The sequence below is a fragment of the Erigeron canadensis genome, chromosome 1 (genome assembly GCF_010389155.1).
Source record: "Erigeron canadensis isolate Cc75 chromosome 1, C_canadensis_v1, whole genome shotgun sequence".
Classification (NCBI taxonomy): Eukaryota; Viridiplantae; Streptophyta; class Magnoliopsida; order Asterales; family Asteraceae; genus Erigeron; species Erigeron canadensis.
This window is the reverse complement of record NC_057761.1, coordinates 22,672,525-22,694,661: the sequence shown is the minus strand read 5'-3', so window position 1 is coordinate 22,694,661 and position 22,137 is coordinate 22,672,525. Positions and strand designations below refer to the sequence as shown.

At 33.7% G+C, this 22,137-nt stretch overlaps 2 protein-coding genes across 3 annotated transcripts; both read left to right on the top strand.

Moving 5' to 3' along the window:
• Positions 1-41: 41 nt before the first annotated feature.
• LOC122585870 (ALBINO3-like protein 2, chloroplastic) lies at positions 42-8,210 on the top strand. 2 transcript variants are annotated; one of them, XM_043757985.1, is made up of 15 exons: positions 42-599; positions 1,056-1,162; positions 1,712-1,839; positions 1,951-2,022; positions 2,311-2,412; positions 2,500-2,559; positions 2,856-2,921; positions 3,453-3,500; positions 3,884-4,051; positions 4,143-4,198; positions 4,796-4,913; positions 5,006-5,095; positions 5,510-5,619; positions 6,382-6,571; positions 7,897-8,210. In XM_043757985.1, the coding sequence occupies exons 1-14, from the start codon at positions 115-117 to the stop codon at positions 6,536-6,538; spliced, it is 1,767 nt and encodes a 588-aa protein (XP_043613920.1). In that variant the 5' UTR covers positions 42-114; the 3' UTR covers positions 6,539-6,571; positions 7,897-8,210. The 2 variants fall into 2 exon arrangements, with proteins under 2 accessions (XP_043613920.1, XP_043613919.1); XM_043757984.1 differs by having other exon boundaries at positions 48-599; positions 1,951-2,040.
• Positions 8,211-14,676: 6,466 nt separating this feature from the next.
• LOC122582790 lies at positions 14,677-21,609 on the top strand. Its single transcript, XM_043755231.1, has 8 exons — positions 14,677-15,199; positions 17,100-17,191; positions 17,856-18,556; positions 19,179-19,249; positions 19,536-19,625; positions 20,096-20,278; positions 20,581-20,677; positions 21,077-21,609. The coding sequence occupies exons 1-8, from the start codon at positions 14,810-14,812 to the stop codon at positions 21,241-21,243; spliced, it is 1,791 nt and encodes a 596-aa protein (XP_043611166.1). The 5' UTR covers positions 14,677-14,809; the 3' UTR covers positions 21,244-21,609.
• Positions 21,610-22,137: the final 528 nt, after the last annotated feature.

Below are 22,137 nucleotides of genomic sequence, written 5' to 3'. Positions count from 1 at the left end.
TAAGAAATCCGGATAGTTGAATGATTACCCGATTTAACCAAAAAAATCAAATCCCTTTGGGTCGCCTCCATTCCTTTTCCATTAATTCAACAAGCACAATAATCAGCACCCATTATGGCATTAATAATCATGAGGAGGAGAAAACATCATCAGCTGCCGCACCAGCTTTCACTTCTTCTTCTTCAACATCATCACACTCCTCCCCCTCCTCTTCCTCACCGACTTATTTCTTCAATTCATTCATTATCATCACATCATCATCAAAATAATACCAATAAACCTCATTCTGTATCATCCTTATATCAATATCATCATCATTATAATTCTTTCCGATATTTGAATCATAGTTATAATTATTATAGGTCATTTTCAACCAATAGAGATGAAAAACCTATTTCTCATAATGATGATTCTACTAGTACTTCCTCTCCTGAGTCTGAAATGGATGGTTTTTTTCATGATTACAATGACAATTTCGATTATCACGACATTGCTAGTGATGTCGCCGCGCTTCCGGTTTCCGGTGATGACGTCATGCTTCCTATACAATGTCTTGTTTGGTTCCTTGATAAAGTTCATTACTTTACTGCCTTGCCTTGGTAACCCTCCCTCTTTATATACTTCTTTTCTTTCTTTCCTGTTTTTTGTGTGTATATATATATATATAGTGTGTGTGTATATATATATATATATAATGGAGACCACGGTGTACTACTCGGATAGCCAATTTAGAAACGACATTTGTTCTTCTTTAGTTAGTTAGGTTTGCTCCTTGGCTTGAAAAATACATTATGAATTTAAATGTAAAACAAGTGGTTAAAAAACTTTGATAACTAGTAACCGTTTTTAATCGAAGTTGTGGGTGTCAAGATAGTTACAGATCCATAAGTCAAAAGTATCGTTTTTTTTTTAGTTTCTTTCCCACACATTGCGTAGTAGCATACCATGTCCACCTATTGTTTTTGCAGTGACATTTTGTAACTTACTATATTTATTTATAATGACTGAATTAATCTTATCCTTTTTCGTTTTATAATTTGTGACTGATGTTGTAGGTGGGCGGTTATTGTTGTCTCCACGCTAGCTCTGAGAGTTGCTATACTTCCCGTGCTTCTTGCGCAACTACAAAATTTGAAAAAGACTGCTATGTTGGCACCTCAATGTTAGTATTCTCTTTCTGCTCTGACCAAGAATGTGGTAATCAGGATAGGTGTTATGATACAAACTGATATCCCAGTACAAATAACAAATTAACACAACTATAATCTCTCGACTTCTTTATACATCGAAACGATTAATGCCAAAGTTTCATATGGAAGTATCACTACTCTATGGGGAAATAAGCACTCTCAAGAACAACATTGTACTACAACAGCACACAGCAACTCATTGTACATAATAAAATAATAAAAATCTACTCAGGGTACATTAATGGTTCTTGTGAGTGTTGTTCTTTTATTCTTAGTCAACCTTGGTTCTCATTATCTGTATTAGAATAATTAAATTAATTCTCCAAGTCAGAAATATTCTAAGATCAATGCCAACATATGTTAATGTGAGAGTTATGAGAATATAATCATGACAGTTATCTGAGAACATCTAAATTTTCCTATAATTCTGCTTCTAGTTATGACTTATGAGTAGGACTATAGGATTAATGATTCGAAAGAGATTGACTATTCAACTTACCCTTGTTTTGATTTTCTTAAAGTGCCTCCACCTATACCACCACCTTTCTCGGGAAAAAGTTGGATAGAGCAGTACAAACGCTTTCGGGAAAAAAGGATAGAAATTGGATGCCCTTCATTTTTATGGATGTTAGCGTATCCATCTATTCAGGTTAGTCATCCTTAAGTTGTAGATGTTAAAATTTTTGAGTTAGGTATTAATTGGGTCAGTTTTTGATTGAATTGCATATGTGAGAGCCTCTCACTTGACTTTCATTTGCAGATTCCTTTCTTATTTTTGGGGACATTAAGTGTCCGACAAATGGCGCTGAATCATCATGCTGGATTCGAAACTGTAAGGCGAAAATATTCAGTAATGCATAGATCGGATGCTATTTGGCTTATAGATCGGATGCTATTTGGCTTATATTGGTTACCAACATCTTTGGATTTTAATCTTTTGTCTACCATCTGTGTTGTCACGAATCTAAATGAATATGAGCTTGGGTAACTTGATTGTTTGATCTGAGTGAACCAAAAGTCAACTTTATGCCTGTTCATTTTTAATTTTTGTACCAATTAGATTAGGCATTTGATCTCATTGATGATTTCTGAAGTCTTTATTCTGTCAAATTCAATTCAGGGCGGTACTCTCTGGTTCCAGAATCTGACTGAAATGTCGCATGGTGCTTCAGGTTTTATTTTCCCATTGTTGTTAGCTTCACTACATCTAATTAATGTTCGGGTAATTACCTTAATTTATGCTCACTGCTCAGTTTTCCTTAATTATATTTATAAATGTAATATTATATTAATGGTTTATTTCAATCAGGTATCATTTGAGAAGTCTTCTTTGGCGAAGCTCCCAAATGTTATTGGCAAATTAGCTAAGGTAGGAAATATGCTTGTGAAAAGTTGAGCTCTATTATTTTTACCGTCAGAATGGTATCTCATGGTAGGAGCTTATGTGGTCTTCCTCTTTGCAATATTGAGGTTCATTTAGAGAATCTTTTATAATCGCTGTGTATCACGTTATATACTGTGTTAACTTATGCTTGTTTGATAATTCAGGACATGTACCACCTTACTTGAAAAGGATATGTTTTTTATAGGCTCGTACCTCTGTATCCTTGATTCCTAATGCAGGACATGTATTCTGACATATCCCCCCACCCCTCTTTGTTGCAGTATTACCGGATCTATTTGCACTGTCTCACAATCCCTATGTTTTTTGTTGGATTTTATCTTCCTCAGGTAAATTGAAGCTCCCATATTTTGTATTTGACAAGCTTGCAAGTTTTATCATTTAAAGTCTGAATTTTGTTTTGGAAATGGTGTCATTTTTCTTCTTGTTGCTGACTTTATTAGTGTTACATAGAATCTGCCTATTAGTTAAGAGACTTCCACTTCCAATAATGGCTTCTATTGCTATTGACATATCTAAGTTTGAACATCCATAAACAAGATAGCACTGGTGGTCATATGTTATTGCTAATTGCTAGTGATTAAGCAGACCATATCTACTTATGATGAATGATGATGCCAAGTTATCATTATTTAGTGATAAGTTTCATTAACAATCATACCGTGTGGTTGATGTCTTTGCCTTTTTGATACTCTTCTTGTTTCAATATCTATCATCCCATTGTAGGGCGCCTTCAGTTATTTTGGCCTACTACTTAAGTTTATTGTTGCAAGTGCTCCCATGTGGTTGGATGTCAAACATCAAAGTCACTATATCTTTGGTAGGATGTTGTCAACCTAAAATTATTAATTCTTTTGCAGGGAAGTTTGCTATACTGGGCCGCAAATAGCTCCTTAACCCTTGTTCAGGTTGGTTTTTTTTTTGGGTATAAGGTTATCCTGGTTAGCTTTTTTTTATATATAAACAAATAAAACAGGTGAATTGGCAGAGTGCCAACTGCCAACTCGAGTTTTACAACCCATGCACTACATGCAACATCCAATGAACAATTACAGTCGTCAAATCTTTCTTTTCAGTGATTTAGATTATCATTATAGTCACCTCTTTTCGAGTGGTAGACTGGTGGTTACACGTTATTTATTTTATAATAGTTGAAAATGGACAGAATAGTGTTTGTAGGTCAACCCAGCCTTCCCGGCCCACCCATCCTGCCACATCTACCAATGAATTTTCTCGAATCAATTAGTAGCATGCAGTAAGTTTCTTATTATAGCTTTCAAATCATCTCCAGCAATTGGCTATGAAGCATCCACTTGTTCGGGAGAAGTTAGGATTACCTGACAAGTTAGTACCTGCGGATACTGAAAAAACTCATGAAATGGATGGTCTAGAAGCCACATTCATAGTGCCTGCGGGTAAAAAAGCTATCCATGAACTATCACAACTAGAACTCTATAACGTAAGTGATCTTTTCGTTTTAGGCTACATCCTTTTTGTTAATTTATTAATGTGTTCTTATTAATCATCTTTATCGTGTCAATTGTTTATAGCTTTCTATCACACACCTATCAAAGGGCAGAAACGATAAAGCAGTTCCACTTCTTAGGTAATACTGTAGTTTGCAGCTTTCTATAGTTTTAGTTAGAGTTGACAACCAAATAATTTAGCTCATTTACTTATGAATGGGTCAATGTGGGTTACTTATCATCCCAAATGGATCAAATGGTTGACCGTGCTCAAAGTCTACTTTTAGTGCATACAATCTGTTAGATGGCTTTATTTCAGACTCTCATCGAATGCTACATTCCAGGATACTTATCCCTTTCCAAAAATAAGGAGTTATTCTTTTTATAATATAGTGTAGAAGTATAGATATAGAAGTGTAGAAGTATAGATAGTTGTAATGATATTGAACATTATTTCATCATATATCTTTGTAAATGGACAAAAAAGTGGTCTGGGTCAACCCAATCCGGCCCAACCTAATTTGACCTGTACTAAAGCTCACCCATTTTCATCAGTTGCCATTTCCCCACCTTGACCCACTGAGATTGTTTGGGGTGAGGGCTTGATCCTTCGATAAATCGATGATCCTCCAGACCGTTTTGCCATTTCTAGTTTACATTTTTCATTTTAGCATTCCTTTCCCACTAATCCATATTCAGTTTCTATTTTCCCTCTGATTGTTATAAATTATTTACAGACTGATACTTGAAAGGGATCCTGAATATGTTAGAGCATTGCTTGTTATGGGGCAAATATTGATGAAGGATGGAAAATTAGCTGAGGCTATTGAATATTTCGAGCGTGCAATCTCTAAAGTATGATCTCTGAGTTTCCTATACTGATATTCAGTTAGTTAGGTGTCCATTATCTTAAAGCAAATTTCCTGTAATTTATCTTCTCTTGGCAGCTTCTTGTGGCAGGCTATCCAAAAGACATTGAGGAGATAGATTATTTGATACTATCATCTACATGGTCATGTGTGGCCCTTGCAAAGCAGGTGAAACATTCTTGTCTATATTGTTTATTATACCTGACCTCAAACCTCTGCACCAATTATCTATTATTGGAGTGGGAGTGGTGATTAAGTGTGGTTTAAATTGAAAACTTCTGTCTTGTATCTGTTGAGATTGATAGAAAAATTGTTAACATGCAATAATCAGTCACTGCTACGTACCCATCCCATAAAAGGTTTGCATCAAGTCATAAGCTAGGTACAAGTCTGTGATGCCTGTTCCAGATTTATTCTGGCCAACTTACCTCATAGCTTTGTGATACAATAAGTTGCAAGTTTAGTGTTTACAACTTGATTGACCTTCGAAGTCAAATTGTACTTTTTGCATCAGTGAATGGCAAAAATCCGCTTATTACACTTTTGATTTTTTGTTTACATCAAATTTCTGATCATGGGCAGGGAAAAGTTGCAGAAGGAATTGTCCACCTAGAAAAAATAGCAAATATGAAAGCGCCAGAGGACTCGAAAATCAAAACCCATTATTGTGATGCCTTGTTTATGCTTTCAAGGTAATGATGTTGGTTTTATTGACCTGAAAATTACTCCCTCTATTTATATACAACAATATCCTTCATGGTAAGAACTAAATCCAGATTACTGTCTAATCCATACCACATGAGAATTGTTTCTGTCCATAAGATTCATGGTTAGTTCCAGATTACTGTTTAATCCATACTACATATGAGAATTGTTTTTAGTCCATAAGATTCATCGCTCATCTTGTTCTTATCGAGAAAAATGTGGAGTGGCAAAATGGGTGGGTTGGGTTAATGGATATGGACATGGTCAGTTGTTGTGGAACACTTTCTCCTATTTTTCTGAAGTTCTAAAATGTGATCAATGTGTTCAATATGATTACAAAACTTATGTTATTTCAATGTGTTCAAATGATTGAAAGGTTTTATGGATTAAAACACACTTTGGATGACTTGCTACCTTTTGGAAATTTCCACTTTAAATTTTATTTTATTTTACCCACATGACTCTTCAGAGATAAAGCATAACCTGAATCGACCTATTTATTTGTTGATGGGTCGAAATTGCCGCCTCTAGTTATACTCAGAGTCAATTAGATATTGGGCTAATCATCAAGCACAATTATGTGCCAAGTCAAACATTGCATTTTTTGAGACCGAAGGAGTATATCTCATATTATTTGAACGGCTCACTTCAAAGTTTTCTTTAAATTTAGTAAATTAGACATCATTAATGTATCTTGTATGCAAAGATCTACATTTCACATTAATACTGACATTCAAGCTGAATTCCAGTTCTTTAGCAAGCTTAGGGCGTGATGTTGAGGCTGCAAAATACTTGCGCATCTTAACTACTTATGATCCAGCTTATGGCCAATATTTGAAGGATATTGAAGGTGAAGATAGCAATTTTGCAAATGATCTTGAGAATAGCAGAAGAAAAGATTACTAAGCACATTTTACCAAATACATTCGATCTATATAGGTATGCAATATAAAAGCACCATCATCTCTTTGACATTGTCTTCAAACAATTTAGACTAATGTTGCAAAACCCCAGGGGGTGGGGGCGGCGATCATAGGTCAAATGTTTTGATGGATTGAAAATGGGTTGGGTCATAACTTGGTATGTCAACTTTGGTTATATGCTATCATTACAATAGCTATCCAATTCTTTTGAATAATAATTGCAGTATTTGATAAATGATACTCAATAGTGTAATTTTTAACCTGATTAACCCATATTTGACCTGCTAGTCTGCTACCTGTTTTAATTAGCTTTCTTGATATTACCATTTGACTTATTGGCATTAAAATCAACCCATTGTGAGACAAAAGGCTATTCTTACAATAGTTATCCAATATTTTGAATTAATAAATTTTGGTAGTAGATAAATGATATGCAATAGTGTAATTTAAACCTGATTAACCCATTTATTACCTGTTACCTGTTTTAATTAGCTTTCTTAATATTCCCATTTGACTTTTGGCATTAAGTTGAATCCCAAATCAACCCATTGTGAGACAAATGGGTTGAAGTTGTTACCCCCAGTTTGAATGTTCGGTTGTAGGACAATATGACGTGAACATGAAAGTGAAGTAACTGTTACTATAAGACGTATAAGTTAAATGGTTAAAAAAAGGCAAAAAGGATACACGATAAGAAAATATATCACTTGGTAGTATGTAGGACAACTCAAGATGGAATTCTATCACTAATATTCGTAAATTATGATTTTCCTTTTATTTTCTTTGGAATAGGATGGGTTTAACTGCATAGACATATAAGTTTTTCTTTTTGAGATACTTCTAAAAAAAATATGTAAACAAAACATTTCGTGAGTAAAACAGGCATCTTGTTGGACTTTTAAAGTCAAATTATAGTTATTTGTATCACAGTGCTTCTTGATTATGCTTAACAGGTTTGCCCAATTTACTCCTGAATGAGTTAAAGCTGGTGCATGTATATTTATACACCTGTGCATTTTTTATACTTCCGATGGTTGTTATCTCGTACATATAGATACAGTGATGCACAGTGTATCTTTATCTTTAGCGAATCAAATGGGTAAAATTTTATTGCAAATGGATGTTATATCAAAAGGAAACAGGCAAATTGGCTAAACTCACCCACGGTGTACCTGCTTTTGTTACCTTAAACTAGAACGGGTTTTAATTCTGTTGATTTATTATTATATCCAAATCCAAATGTTGACCCTACAAATCCAAACCTATATATTTTGTGAATCTAGTTATTGGTTTATATGTGACATACAAAGTGAACTCATATTTGTTTCTGGTTTCTTGCAGATAGCGCAACTGACTTAATTGTAATATATTTATATATCAAACTCAAATCCTTGATTGCTGCTGGTTTGGCGCCGGACAGGGTAATGTATCAAGACAAATTTAGAGGTTCATTATATATAAGTTGATCAAATATGTGTATTTTTTGCCATCCACAACAACGAAGGAAAAAGAAAGTAACGGGTATACATTTTTTGCTAGATCGGCATCGTTTGCTTACGAGAGCTGGTAACTGTAATAAATTAGAAACCTTAATTTTTCAAAATAGTGCTTGTGAGATTGTCACATGAAGAAGATGCAATTTAGATTCTCCTGAATTTGTTGATGCATTTATTTTTTAGTTGTGTAATATAACTATAGTTATCATAACGAAATTTCAATGAAAAAAGCGCTGTAATCAAAATTTTCATCTTGAAGAAAAGAAGAAACCACAAAGTCATATATGTTAATCTCACTCTGTACAAGTTTAGCAATGATTGCAGCGTTTTTTTCTAAAGTAATGAATAAATAAAAAGATACTATAATCATTTTATATTCAAAAGTTATAAATATCGTTGTTATTACAATAACAGTAGAATTACTTATTTCCACAATTGTTATCTTGCTTAACTTTGAGAAGGTAAACGATAATAGTTTCGGATCTCGCAATGGAATGGTTAAGTGATAAAGTTCAATAAGATTAAAGCGAGTTTTTTGAATGGAAAAATTTATTTACCAAACTAGTTCTCAAAATATTTACCAATTTAAGTTAAATCTTAATTTAACATTAAACATAAAATTAACAATAAAAGAAAATGATATGTTAACACATAGGTAACAACACCTGTTCACTCCCAACCATTTTTTCATCCAATAAAGATGGGTATAATTACAATAAAAACAACCAAAAATGGGGGAAAAAAATGCACTTAAATTGTGACCTTCATCATCAAATTTTTTTAACAAAATGCAGAATATGACATTAAGTTTTAACAACAGTACATGTAAAACAAAGTGCAAAAAAAATTATATGTTCAATTCCATCTTCTTCAAAAGCATCATCTATCCATACTAATTTCATCATCTAAAGCATTACTAACATCGAAATTGTTCACAGCCTGAGATATTATATTGAAATCTTCATTTTGAGTCATATGAAAGACCTCATTCAATTGGTTCATTGTGCTAACTGCTGATGAAAACAAAAAATCATAACAAAGATGAGCAAACACAAAGACAAACACAAGTTTAAGATAAAAAACAAAACATACTCATAAATAATAAGGAAAAACAACATAAATCTTCGATTGATATATGTGTGCACAATCAAAGATAGCTAGATAGATAGGTAATTAACTTTTGTTATCACAGGGCAATAACCAAAAAATAGATTGTAAGTAATAAAAAAGAAGCAACATAAATCTTGAACTTAATATTTCCGTGTTTCGTAATATAAGCTTTTGTTATTAGTTTTTGTTATCACAAAACAATAATCAAAACGCGAAAAAGGTTTAAAACTAACCTGGAAGATAGAGATTAGGGTTGAATCAGACAAAATTTGAAGGTTGAAGAAGGCAAAGAGTTTAAGGGTGACTACAGATTTTTTAATTTTATTTTTCAATCTAATAAATTTAAGGTTAAATTAAATTAATTATGATTTAACTAAAACGATAAATATTTTTAAAAAGTTTTCCCACTATATTAATTTGGAAAAAAAACTTTATAGCATGCAGTTTTTATGAATGAAAGCGTAATTGAATTAATTAGAGATCCACAATTAGAGCTCTCGTAAAACCAGGTTAATGTTCATGACCATAATGAACGTGATTATGAGGGTTGAAATTGTTAGATCATTGTGCGAAGCGCATAGCCGTGTGTACCGGTTGTTTTAAAACCAATACCACAATGGCTTTTTTAAAATGACTTTTATAAGCCCAAAGGCCATAAGTCCATAAGCCTAACCAAACACTAAAGAACTTTTATTCTTACCCATTAGTGAAGATTCAGTGGGTAACAACCAAAGGTTATCGTGGAAATGTAAGTATGACAAAAGCATGTTTTTGAGATCAATCTTCATTCATGTGGGTAAATATGAGAAATATGGTGTAAAAAGTGTGTTTTAACAAACTTTCGACAAAAATAATTACATGGTCGTGTGACATATATATTAAGGACTTATTAGTGGGTGTTGTAGCCTTTGACAAACAATTTACAACGAAATGTAATAATGTGGTGAATGAAAAAGATAGAAATTGCATACAGCTACACATCAAACCAAGATCATATATGCAATAATATGATTAAGCTAAGATATTAGAATATAAGATATTCAAAAAAAAATGAAGTTGCAACACGTCTGTGTGATATAATAAAAATGCAAAATTAAGTGAATATAAATCTCCAAACACCGCAAAAGTGACAACACAAATTTAAGATAGATAAAGAAATCACGCGCTAATGGACTGAATAACACCAGTACTGACGGTCTTTCCACCGGTCTCAGAAAATTGTGGCAAAAAAAGGTAAACGCCTACCACCTTCTTCCTTCGGCACATAAACCAAGGCCTCAGACTTTGTATGAGGCATCTTCTCAAGCTTAGCCAAAACCATTCAATGCTGACTATTTGCCTTCTGTATACCTGTCAACTGCAGCCCAACTTATTACCAGTCAACTGCAGCCCAACTTATTACTAGTCAATGCTTCGTCTAACAGTTTTGGAAACGTTTCAACACCGGTAACAGTATAGCAACACTTTAACTAGTACTCTTAAAAAAACCAACAGAAAATGACTTTAGTGTTAACCAAATCAAATAATTCATTATGAAACCATCACATGCTAATAATCAAACAAAATAAATATCTCACAAAAAATGTCCCATCTTTTACTCAAACAATACTCCAGTTTCTAAACCATACACAAATGCACCAAATAATGAATAACATAATAAAAACGTGAACAACAACAAAAAAAAATAAAACTCACTATGAAAGCTAAGTGTTGTATCTCGTGGGGCGAATTGTTGTATTTGGAGGGTTTAATGACGCATCTGGAAAGGTCACTTGTGATGATTTTTGAACATGAAATCCGCTTACATATTGTAACTGTGGAGAAAATTACTTTCACATATCTCGAGTTTGCACATGAAACTGATGATCTTGCATAGGAAAACCTGGAGATTGTTGATGTTGCATATGATAACTTGGAAAGGATCGAAACTGATGATCTTGCATAGGAAAACCTGGAGATTGTTAATGTTGCATATGATAACTTGGAAAGGATCCACCATAGTGAGGCTCGAAATTAAGATACTCGCTATTACTGATATCACTCGAAACAGAGTACATCTTATCATTCTGAATTTCCTACAAGAAAAGCAGCACACCATATACTTGAAACATCTATTTCTTAATTTTTAAACATACTAAACACACAACTTTTTAACAAAATATTACTTAACATAATTACCGTGTTTTCCTTCCTCGGATGTTTTTTCTTTGGCAAATTATTATCAATTTCACAACCAAGCTCCTCGTCTTCAGCTTTCGTCGATTTCTGAAATCACAATTGAGCATAATCCAAAGTTACTATCATTCTTTTAATAAACTGAAACATATAACCTACTAACATACCTTCTTCTTATTTGGCTTTTTTGAGATGATTGCTTCAACTTTGGACTTGAGTCTCTTACTCGGAGGACGTCCTTTTCCTCGAACTATCAAGGGATCAAGAATCTTTGTGTTACTCTTAGAAGAAGTACCAGGCCCCTGGGTACAAATGAAGCTATTAGGAACACTTTTTGTACCCCTAACTTCACTCATTATTTCACTTACTCGGTTTAGTACAAGACTGCATTTTTCTTCTAATTCAGATGCCAAGTCCTCTACTTGTGAGAAAGCACTACACATTCTATCATAACGACGACCCACATCTGAATCAATCCAGTCACTATAAGTAACTTTAACCTTAGTATGTCTCCTCTTGACATCTTTTCTCCATCTCTCGCAAGATGTATTTATTTGGCACCATATATATATATATATATATATATATATATATATATATATATATATTCTCATGGATAAGTACTGTAAGTGCATGCCTACACAACATCCCACGGAACTCAAACAAGCAACAAATACATCTCACGTCACATTCTTCTTCTGAATCACCCTTTCTGAACGAAACAACAAATGACTTCTTTATTATTTTTTCGTTGACCATAACATCCTCAATTACTTCATATTCTAAAATCTGATTTTGTGATTTGAAAGAACCTATTCCACAATACATTTTTCCTGTTAATTCTTCACTGAACTCTTTAAACTTAGCGTGGGTGAAATTTCTCTCATTTGTTCTTCCATTGCATAGCGGGTAATTGGTGGATATTGTGTATTGTAAGATTTAAAATCTTCTTTGTTTTCTTTCTCTGCCCTATCTCTTAATGCTTTTTCGTATTGCTCCACAAATTGCTTCAAGGTTGCTTTTTTGTTAACATATTTATCAAAAAATGCATTAATACTCTCGCTTCGCTGTGTAGTAGACATCCCAGCCCAGAAGGTATCTTTCACATAACAAGGGACCCATCTATGTCTTTCTAGATACAAATTTGTCAACCATTTATTTTTTTGAAGTCGGTACCTCTCTAACAGTATATTCCATGCATCCTCAAATTCACTAGGAATAAAAGAATCATACACAGCCTTCTTAAGCCTATACTTAATTAGCTTGTATTTCTTATGGCTACCTAACTTCTCAGGCAGTTTTTTCATGATATGCCACAAACACCACCTAAAAATAAAAATAGTATTCAACGAAACAATTAGATTTAGACACAGAAAATAAAGCTTTCAAGTATAAGAAAATAAAGCTTTCAAGTATACTAGCTAGTTAGAAAGGAAAATAGTTATCACCTATGACGTGCATCGGGAAACACATTTTGTATTGCGTTCTTCATAGCTTGGTCCTGGTCCGTTATAATGGCTTTAGGAGGACGTCCAAACATACACGCAAACCATGACTGGAATAGCCATGTGAATGTCTCGTTATCTTCGTTTGAAATCAAGCCGCAACCAAGCAATATGGATTGTCCATGATGATTTACTCTTACGAATGGAGCCATTGGCATCTCATACTCATTTGTAAGATACGTAGTATCAAATGTGACAACATCCCCGAATTCTTCATAAGCTGCCCTACACCTCGCATCATCCCAAAACAAACTCTTCAATCGATTTTTGTCGTCTAATTCCCATGTGTAAAAAAAATCACGATCTGAAGATTGAACCTTTGTGAAATAACTTTGAATGGCTTCAGCATCACCTTCTCCAAACTTTAATCGTTTCACTTTATCAATGTAGTTACGACAATCCTTTTCCGTAAATGGTAAATTTTCATACCCCCCCCCCCCCCATTCTCCACGACAAAGGTATTGAAACCCTTATTCATTCTTACTCCAGCTCGTTGGTATATCTCAAGTCGTCTTTTGACATTTCGGTTCACGAACCTATGACACTGATAAAACCTTCCTTTCCTTGGACTAAACGGATGATTGTGTTTGAGCTCAACTTTTGACACATTCCATTTTTTATCGATTCTAAGAACTGCATTTACTTTTGCTGGACAATTTGTTTTAGAAACGAGTCGAGGGTTCAAAATATTTTTAGACTTGGAAACTAACTTCCCAACCCGATTACATGAAATAGTTGCATACCTTTTCTCATCATTAGTGTAAGACTTTCTCGAAGACCTTTTATAGACTCCAAATCCTTTTTTCTTCCCATAATTTGCATAAAATCTAGCAAGCTCTTCAATGGTGTCAAAGGTCATGTCAATCTTTGGTTCTTCAATATTGTCATCATAGTTAGAACTGTTGTTATCCTGTCTTTGAGATGACACACTTTCATGATGTTTCACTTCATCCAAATTTATATCACAACTGGTTTCTTTATCTATACCATTGTCATCATGTCTACAATCAACAAGAACTAAACAATCAAATTCTAATCAAATGAACACAATCTGCTATTTTCTATTTATAACTATTCAATGTTACAACATTACTATGCATAAGATAAAAACAAGTATAATGGTGCTAATCTGTATTTATTTATTTTTTTGATAATAATTCAAGATGTAACTAATTAAGCATCCTATAATAATAGATAAACATACTCATTTAATTCCTCATTATACTCGAAATTCTTAGCTTTTGATGACGAATCTGATAGTAATGCTCGATTAGACGGTTGTTCTGTTAAGAGCCCTTGATCAGTGCCCGACAATATCCCGTGATCAGAACCAGATGACAACCCGTCATCATCTAATGGAGAGGAAATATAGGACGAGCAATCTGATATTCCCTTTTCATCACGTAATGGAGAAGAAAAAGTAGGAGTTGATTCATATTGTAAGATTAATTGTGTTGTGGAGGAGAAAATTGTGTTCCGGAAGTTACGATCAGATGGAAAGTGTGATATGATTTACGTGATACTGTAGAGTGAGAGGGAAAATTAGTGTATTGTTAATCTAGGTCAATTTTATTTAAGTAATATTTAATGACATGGAAATTCCATATCATTATTCCGTAAGCTAGTAAAAAATTATTTGTAAAATTTGAGCCCCTGTAGCATTTCTCACTTGGAGAAATCTAGTCGAACCTATAACATATCAATCTACAACTTTTAAAAACAAAATTAAATAAAGATTAAAACAACAACACGATAATTTTGCCCAATATTTTTTAATTATCTTTTAAATATAGTAAGATAGATCATAGGCAGTCCAAAAAAGGAAATCCCACAAATTGTTTATTCTGGCAAAAACACGCCAAACATTCACATTGACATTCACCTCTACTTACACACATCACCTCCTCCTCCAAGATTCACAAAATCTGTCAGAAATCCCCCCACAAAAAAATCCAAAAAAAAATAAAAATGCAGCAGGGGCAGGGGTGCCCAGGGACTAATTCATTCAGATACAATACAACTTTATGCAGCTGCAATCCAGGCTTCTTTTACAACACAAACAACAACACCTGCACACCCTTTACAACAACTTCATCAGATGGGGAATTCTTTGTGGGGTCAGGGGTTGACTATTCAATAAACATACCAGCAAACATATTTGCATTTGATACTATAAAGAAGTTCACACAGTCACAGGCAGTGTTTCTTGAAACAACAGTTGTGATGCTTGTTTCTTGGCTCTTGTTTTGTGTTTTTGTTAGGTGTGTTGGGAAGCTTGGTGATGGGACTAATTCTTGGTTTCGAATTCGATGGTGGATTAGTCGGCTGGATGTTGCTTTTGCTACTAGACATTGGCTGGTATAGTTTTTGATAAAAAAAAATTTTCTTGAATTTTTTGGATTCTTATTTTGTATATTCTATATAATAATCAATATTTTTTTTATTAATGAATATATGTTTTACATGGAAATAGAGGTAAACGGACAATAAGCTGCGCTGCTAATCCTTTTTTTAGATATAGTATTTTAGGTTTAGGTCCACTTAATTTAGGGGGTGTTATAAGCTGATGATAATAAAGTGTTTAAGTCTACTAATGGAAGCAGATAAAGCAGTTTTTGAAAGAGTGTTTGTTATTGCTTTTTTGCTTTTAAAAGAAGAGTAATAAGCAGATAAGAAGAAAAATAAGCAATCCTAAACACCCTCTTAAGAGTATCTATGGTATATATCCTACTTTGAGATTTAATGTCATTTGTTAGAGCTGTGGTAACGGCAGGTGGTGGGGGTCGGTTGTGAGGATTTTATTTTTTGTTTCTTTTATTTTGATTGGGTATTTTGGGTATATTGTAAGATATAGTGGGGTTAAATCTGAAGGTGATGGGTTGTAGGGAAAAAAAGGAGGTGGTGCTGACGTGACAGTACTTTTAATAGGTGGTGGGGGTGAGAGGTTACAAACGGTTGTAGTAATTTAGCGTTATTGAGGGATGTAGTCGTTACAAGTAGAAAAATGGGGTTGGAGGTATGGAGTGTATACTTCCATTAAAGTCAATGACATCCCGGACCCAAATTGTGGAAGTCAAGGGGGCCATACCCCCTTTGGGTCCCAGTGGAATTGCCCCTTGTGGAGTTGTGGAGGTCTTGTTAGTACTTATGTTGCTGATTCACTTCAGTGAGCAGGGCTCAATACCCGGGTCACTGCCTTGGTTGTTTTGAGACCAAGTTGATTAGCGAGTGTGGCTGGTGAGCTAGGTGACCAGTGACTTTGCTGGATTGTTTCCCTTGATCCATAACTGTTTATACCTATTCAATGGGGAGTTTCAAACGTGATTAAAGGACTCGTGATGACTTGGTCATGTAAGTACTTGACTGTTATGAGGGAAGATTATCGGGAGATTATTTGGCCTATTAATGCTCATTATACCCTCGCAAATTGGGTTTGTTATCTATATAATGGTATAGGTGACATGTTGAAATTGGGAATGAATTGTTTCGTTTGTGCGTAGGATGAATGATGACTAAGTTGAGCCATAGGGCGGCATTGTTTGTATCCTATTCTTGTTGTTCAATGTTGGATATAGTTCCATGTTTTGACTTTTTAGATGTCAGGTGTCTACGTTATTTTCAAAATTGTATAGTTTCTTTCTTTGTATAGAAATAATGATCACTAAGTTATGCTATATAAAGATTAAACTGCAATGAAAAAAATGTTGAAGATTTTGGGTTTCACCTTTTGGTTTGTCAATTGAAGAGATTGAGTTTGGTATCAGTCTTAGTAATCAGAATCTTCATGCATTTTTTTTGGTCGGGTGTTATGTTAGATTGGGTTCCATATTTTGACTTTATAGACTCATTTGAGCTAAGTGTTTGATTGCTTTGAAATACTTGAGACTTAATAAAGTCTTGTTAACAACGAGATTATTATCGATGGACCATAAATACTTTGTCATTGAGTTAATTAGGGGAATTACATATAGGGCTTAGGGATATGATTTATAATCTTTTGACAATGGATTCATGTCAGTGAAAGTTGATCTTGGTAAATATTGATAAGATTAATGTTTGGTTACTATCTTTTCATTATGTTTTGTCAAATGTGTAGCCTCGTTAATATCTTTGTTCTGTGCAATAAATCCTTGTCCTATACTGCTATACCATACATAAGTATATATCAGTATTGGCATTTAGGTTTCAGTAATATTTGGTGCTTATTTTACGTGATTTTCTGTAATTTGGATATAATATATTTTTCTATTTTATGTAGGATGATCAAAAGGTTGTCAAAAAACGAAAGACAGAACTTGGTGGAACGTTCTCAATTGCAAGTTGGATTCTTTTTATTGGTTTGTTTGCAGCGTAAGTTGCCTAAGTTTCATATCCAGATCCCAAAATTCATTTCTATAAAAGTAGACAAACACAATCTTACATAGTTGAACATGAAAGGATTCAAGTGAGCTGAAATATTAACTGTCTTAACTGTTATTCCTGATTTATGTTGGTTAGTTTGATTCGCACTTAGCAAACATGACTTAGTAATATGATTGAAACTATCTGTGTAAAAGTAGGGTGACTTAGTAATATGATTGAAATATCTACTTTTCTATTTTGCAATAATTTTTTTTGGAGAGTATATGGATTTGTGTTTTGAAATAGATTAATTATTGCAATTTGTATTCGGAATAATCAGTTCATAACCTATGCATAACCAAATTTTTATTCAAATTGTATAATTGCCCCATCCTTTTCATACTTTCTGGCTTTCTGCGCTAAAATTGTTTCTGAAAAGGACAAATAAACTCACCTTATTGATCCCTCTTTACAATAAGATTAAAGGTTCTACTTTCATATCACACAATGTATCTTTTTTATTTAAGATGTGTTAATTTTTGGTCTTTTATGTGTTAACTTATCAAATAATGTAAATCTCTTTAGTAACAAAATCAAATCCAAACATTATCTTCTATGGCCCATTCTAGTTTATTGAAAGTGATTATCTTATTCTGGTTATTCAAAATCACAGGTTACTTTACCAAGTTATATCAATGAGGACCATCGAGATACACAGTGTCATAGCATCAAATGCACCCGACTTAGAAACCTTCCATAATGATATGGAATTCAATATAACAACTGTCTCTAGCATGAGCTGTTCTAATCTACAAGGTCTCAGTAATATAGTCGCTGGAAACCCTGGTTTCATAGACTATAGAACCGCACCACTATCCGCTTTTGGCAGCTTCTCGTGTGAAAACACCACAAAGGGTCCCACCATAACTATTAAATGTAACGATTGTCAGTTTATTCACGACAATATCTACATTTCATGGCAGTTTGTTGATATCCCAAATGTGCCTGCGGCCGCTGTTGGTTTCGAGTTTAAGTTGACTGCCACAGACCGCCGCCACAAAAAGCATGTGAGTTATGTGAGCGGTACCTTGAAGAATGGAAGCACAAATAGTGCAAAGTTTGTTACTTATAGAGGAAACGATCCAAGTATCCTGCAATTCAATCTTTTCCCGAGAATATACCGCACTAAGCATGATCTTAGGCTTATACAGCCTCTTTTTCACGATTTCCTCCCGGGTTCGTCTTTTGGTGACGCGAATCGGTTGCAGGCTTCGTTTCAGAAATTTAACGATGGGAATGTTAATACGACATTGTATATTAATTTCCTTTCTTCTTACATTGTGGAGGTTGACAATCAAAGCACTCTCGGGCCTGGTGAGTACTTTCCTAATATTAGATTTGTTTCTTCTCAAGTACAGCAATGTTTTAGATTTTCATATTAAACTGATAATTGAGTTGCATTATGGCTATCAGTTTTTTTTATATTTGGTAAAAAACAAATTCTGCGTCTAAATATGCGTCAAATAGTTAGATCTGGGCGATAAATTTTTACCAACTGCAGCAGAACTTTTTATCTATAGCAAAGTTACTTATTTACTGGTTTATTAAACTTAATTTCAGGAACTTCCATTTCCATTTTGTCTTATTTTTAAGGACCATTTATTGCAAGGACCATTTATTGCAGATCTGGTCTGGTTATTAGTTATCGAATAATTACTTTCAAAATTCTATCCAAATACTCCCTTGATTATATGCATCTTAAAGTATTTTTTCTTGGAACTTCATTCAACAGATTGAATTTTTATAAAGTTCTTACATAGAAACTGCAACAGTTTCCATTTTATTAAATCCTGTATTGTTAAAAGTTTGGGGAAGTAATTGCTGTCTTGAAGGGAAATTTAGACGTTACATTACAATGATATTCAGACACTACTGTATAATGCTATTTAGGGTTAAACATAGTGATCTAACGTACATTAATTTTCTAACTATGCAGTGGGCTTTCTAGCTGATCTTGGTGGCTTGTATTGCATTAGCATCGGCATATTTTTCTACTTTTTGGTGCAAGTATGCTTCTTATTTCTTGTTTGCTAAAAGTCTAAACAGAATCTGACTGACAAATAAATGAAACGTATTATTAAATTGATCCATAAGCTGGTTGGCAGCAGTTCAGAAGTAGTTATGGTCACAAACCATACTATGACCAGATAGTTCGATTTCAGTTGAAGAATTAAGATACAACATCATCATATTAAGTTAAAAAAGATATAAAACGAAACCTGTTCAGCTCCGGTTTTGATATTAGCTCGTTTAATGTATATTTCATGATCGTTCTAATGTTTTATCGTTGTAGTTTGAATATAGATTCAAGAGGTTTCGTCACGAGGATAGTGTGATGAGAAGTATTAGAAGTCGCCGGAGAGCCCAAGAACGTTGGAATAAGGTTTGTTGTCTTAGTTTAGCGAGTACAAGGGGGTGTTTGGATTTTTGTCTTGGAATTTATTATATTAATAAATAAAATATTTTTAGATTCCGCAATAGTGCCAAAAATGAGTAGCTGAAATGATTTTGCAAGGATAAATTATATCAGTTTTTTCATAAACCTAATTTGAGAGACTTTAACTTTCATTTCTCTGAACTTTTTGTTCATTCTATCTATTACTTTTTTAAGAACTCAGAATTTGCCAAACACTCAAACATGTTATTAATCCTGTTATTACAACCCCGCACCTTGATTTCAATACAAATGAATAAAGATTAGATAGAACTAGCTAAAAATTGCTCAATAAAGTTTAAAACAAAACGTCCAAATGCCCCTACCTATCTAATTTGAAAGATTGCAGCAGCGGGGAACCAATTTAATGTGAGTATTAACTGCATTTTTTCTCGTCTTTTTTGTATTTATTGGACTAGCTAAGAAAGTATGTAAGCTTTACTTGGGGCCGTGGAATGTTGCCGTATGAAGATGTATCTTTGACTTTTGTGGATACAGCATCTTGCAATTGTTTTCCTGTTCAGAAAGGTGGATCGCTTAGGAAACAAATACGTAAGGATAATATCAATTTGAACAACAAACTTAGCACCCCAAGTGAAAAGGTAAAGATTCGCAATTCGTTTTCTCATTTGTAGCTACTTGTTTCAAAAACTTTTTGCCTTTTGGATTCAGTTCACATATTCATTCGCACATAGCACATCTATAATTGTGTAATTGTGTTTGTCATATGTGTAAATTTGAGATTAAAATATTACTCAACTGTCTCTTGAAAAGTAAAACACGACTGACACTCAGTAGTCTAACATGAACTATTATAGTTAACCAGAGACATTCACTTTATTCCTGGAAAACCAATGAGTCAACTTTCTGAATTTTTTTTTTTTTTTAACTCCGGGTGGTACAGGATGTGAAACATGCAGAAGAAAAGAATGGAAACAATCATATGCATTCTAATAATGCAGATACAGTTGCTGCTGATATACCTTTGCCGCCGTCATTAGGTAACATTTAAATTCTAAGCCATCAATGCATGTTGAATGTGTAAAAGTGGCGGCTACTTTCACCCATTTCGTTATTAATTGGTAAACAAGTCAAAAGGGTCAAATCAAAATATTTAACCAAAGGAGTCAAATGGGTCGAAGAAATTGGAAGTCACCCAACTTTATTTCAAATGCACACAATGTCATTCGTTTCTATTCGGATCTATTTACACTAATTTTGTTCTGTAATAAACTTGTTTTTAAATATTTTGTTATTAATTGGAAATGGACAACGTTGTGTATGTGGTAAACCCTACATGACTAGGCCCGTTTTGACCCATTCTGAAAGGTGAACCTCATATCACCTTGAGTTAAATTTTAATTGCTACCTTTAATTTTGCATAATTCTTTGTGTTGCAGAAATCAGGCCTGGTTCTGACATTAGCATTTCCGAAATCCAAAAAAACCTTAAGAACCTCTATGAATACAACGTGATGCTTCACGAGAAGTTGGTTATCACTCAATCTACAATAAATGCTCTAACGTCAAAAGCTTCCGAATCTTCATCAGATCAGAGGCACAATTAGCCATCATTTTCTTATCAAATACTGCTAGGCTGCTGGATTCAGATGTTGTAATTCATCTTAGTCATTGGAGTAGTTATTTCCGTAAGGGTAAAGAAATGAAATTTTGCGTGTGGGTTCTGTACATCGAGCATTTTGCTTTGTAAAGTTTGTTTTATGTTTGGTGCATGTAAATTTTAGTGGATGATGAATGTCACACCAAAACTTAGATGGTGTGACTATAGTGTTAACCACACCCCCAAATATGGGGCGTGGTCATTCTTTTTTTCTTTTGTATTCCATCTCGGAGTTTTGGTGGAAAAAAAATGTTAGTGTTCGACTCAAACTGTACTGTTTGCTCCATATTAATCCATATTAGATTATTGGTTATGTTTGTTATATTCAGATAGAATGCTTGTCTTTTTGTGAGTTCCGTATCTGTATTCAGATCACCCCAGTTCACAAATGTCCTAAACTCGATGTCGTCTTATATAAGCTCAATCTGGAGAGCGTCGTTTTTGGATGGACGGGTTGGACTGCCACTGAATTAGGCCTGAGCCATGTCTGATTACCACTTACTAAAATTCTAGTCATTTACTTCTTTTGACCCTCTAATAATAAATAAATACCTAATTTAATATAACTGCAATAATTCAAAGAAACTATCAAACCAAAATGTAAAAAGTTAATATTTGAAGAAATCAGATTGTAAAACCAAAGATGTAACTTTTTATATCTTGGTTTATGTTTTATATGTTGTTGTTGTTATTGCAAAGAATAAAAATAAATCTCGTGATCCCAAAAAAACCTGAATATTTGTTTACCTGTAATAACTTAACACAGAAAGTTTGGCTTGGATATACCCAATCTGTAGTTGGATTAGTTCTATTAGTATGTACTTTGTTGCATGCTATATAT

What these genes read in the sequence shown, in the direction of transcription:
- LOC122585870 (XM_043757984.1), top strand. Translation starts at nt 115, where the DNA reads ATGGCATTAATAATCATGAGGAGGAGAAAACATCATCAGCTGCCGCAC. An exon ending in TGCTATGTTGGCACCTCAAT is followed by an intron (nt 1,163 to 1,711) that starts GTTAGTATTCTC and finishes ATTTTCTTAAAG; the next exon opens with TGCCTCCACCTATACCACCA. An exon ending in CTGTAAGGCGAAAATATTCA is followed by an intron (nt 2,041 to 2,310) that starts GTAATGCATAGA and finishes AATTCAATTCAG; the next exon opens with GGCGGTACTCTCTGGTTCCA.
- LOC122582790 (XM_043755231.1), top strand. Translation starts at nt 14,810, where the DNA reads ATGCAGCAGGGGCAGGGGTGCCCAGGGACTAATTCATTCAGATACAAT. An exon ending in TTTTCTACTTTTTGGTGCAA is followed by an intron (nt 19,250 to 19,535) that starts GTATGCTTCTTA and finishes TTATCGTTGTAG; the next exon opens with TTTGAATATAGATTCAAGAG. An exon ending in ACCTTTGCCGCCGTCATTAG is followed by an intron (nt 20,678 to 21,076) that starts GTAACATTTAAA and finishes TTTGTGTTGCAG; the next exon opens with AAATCAGGCCTGGTTCTGAC.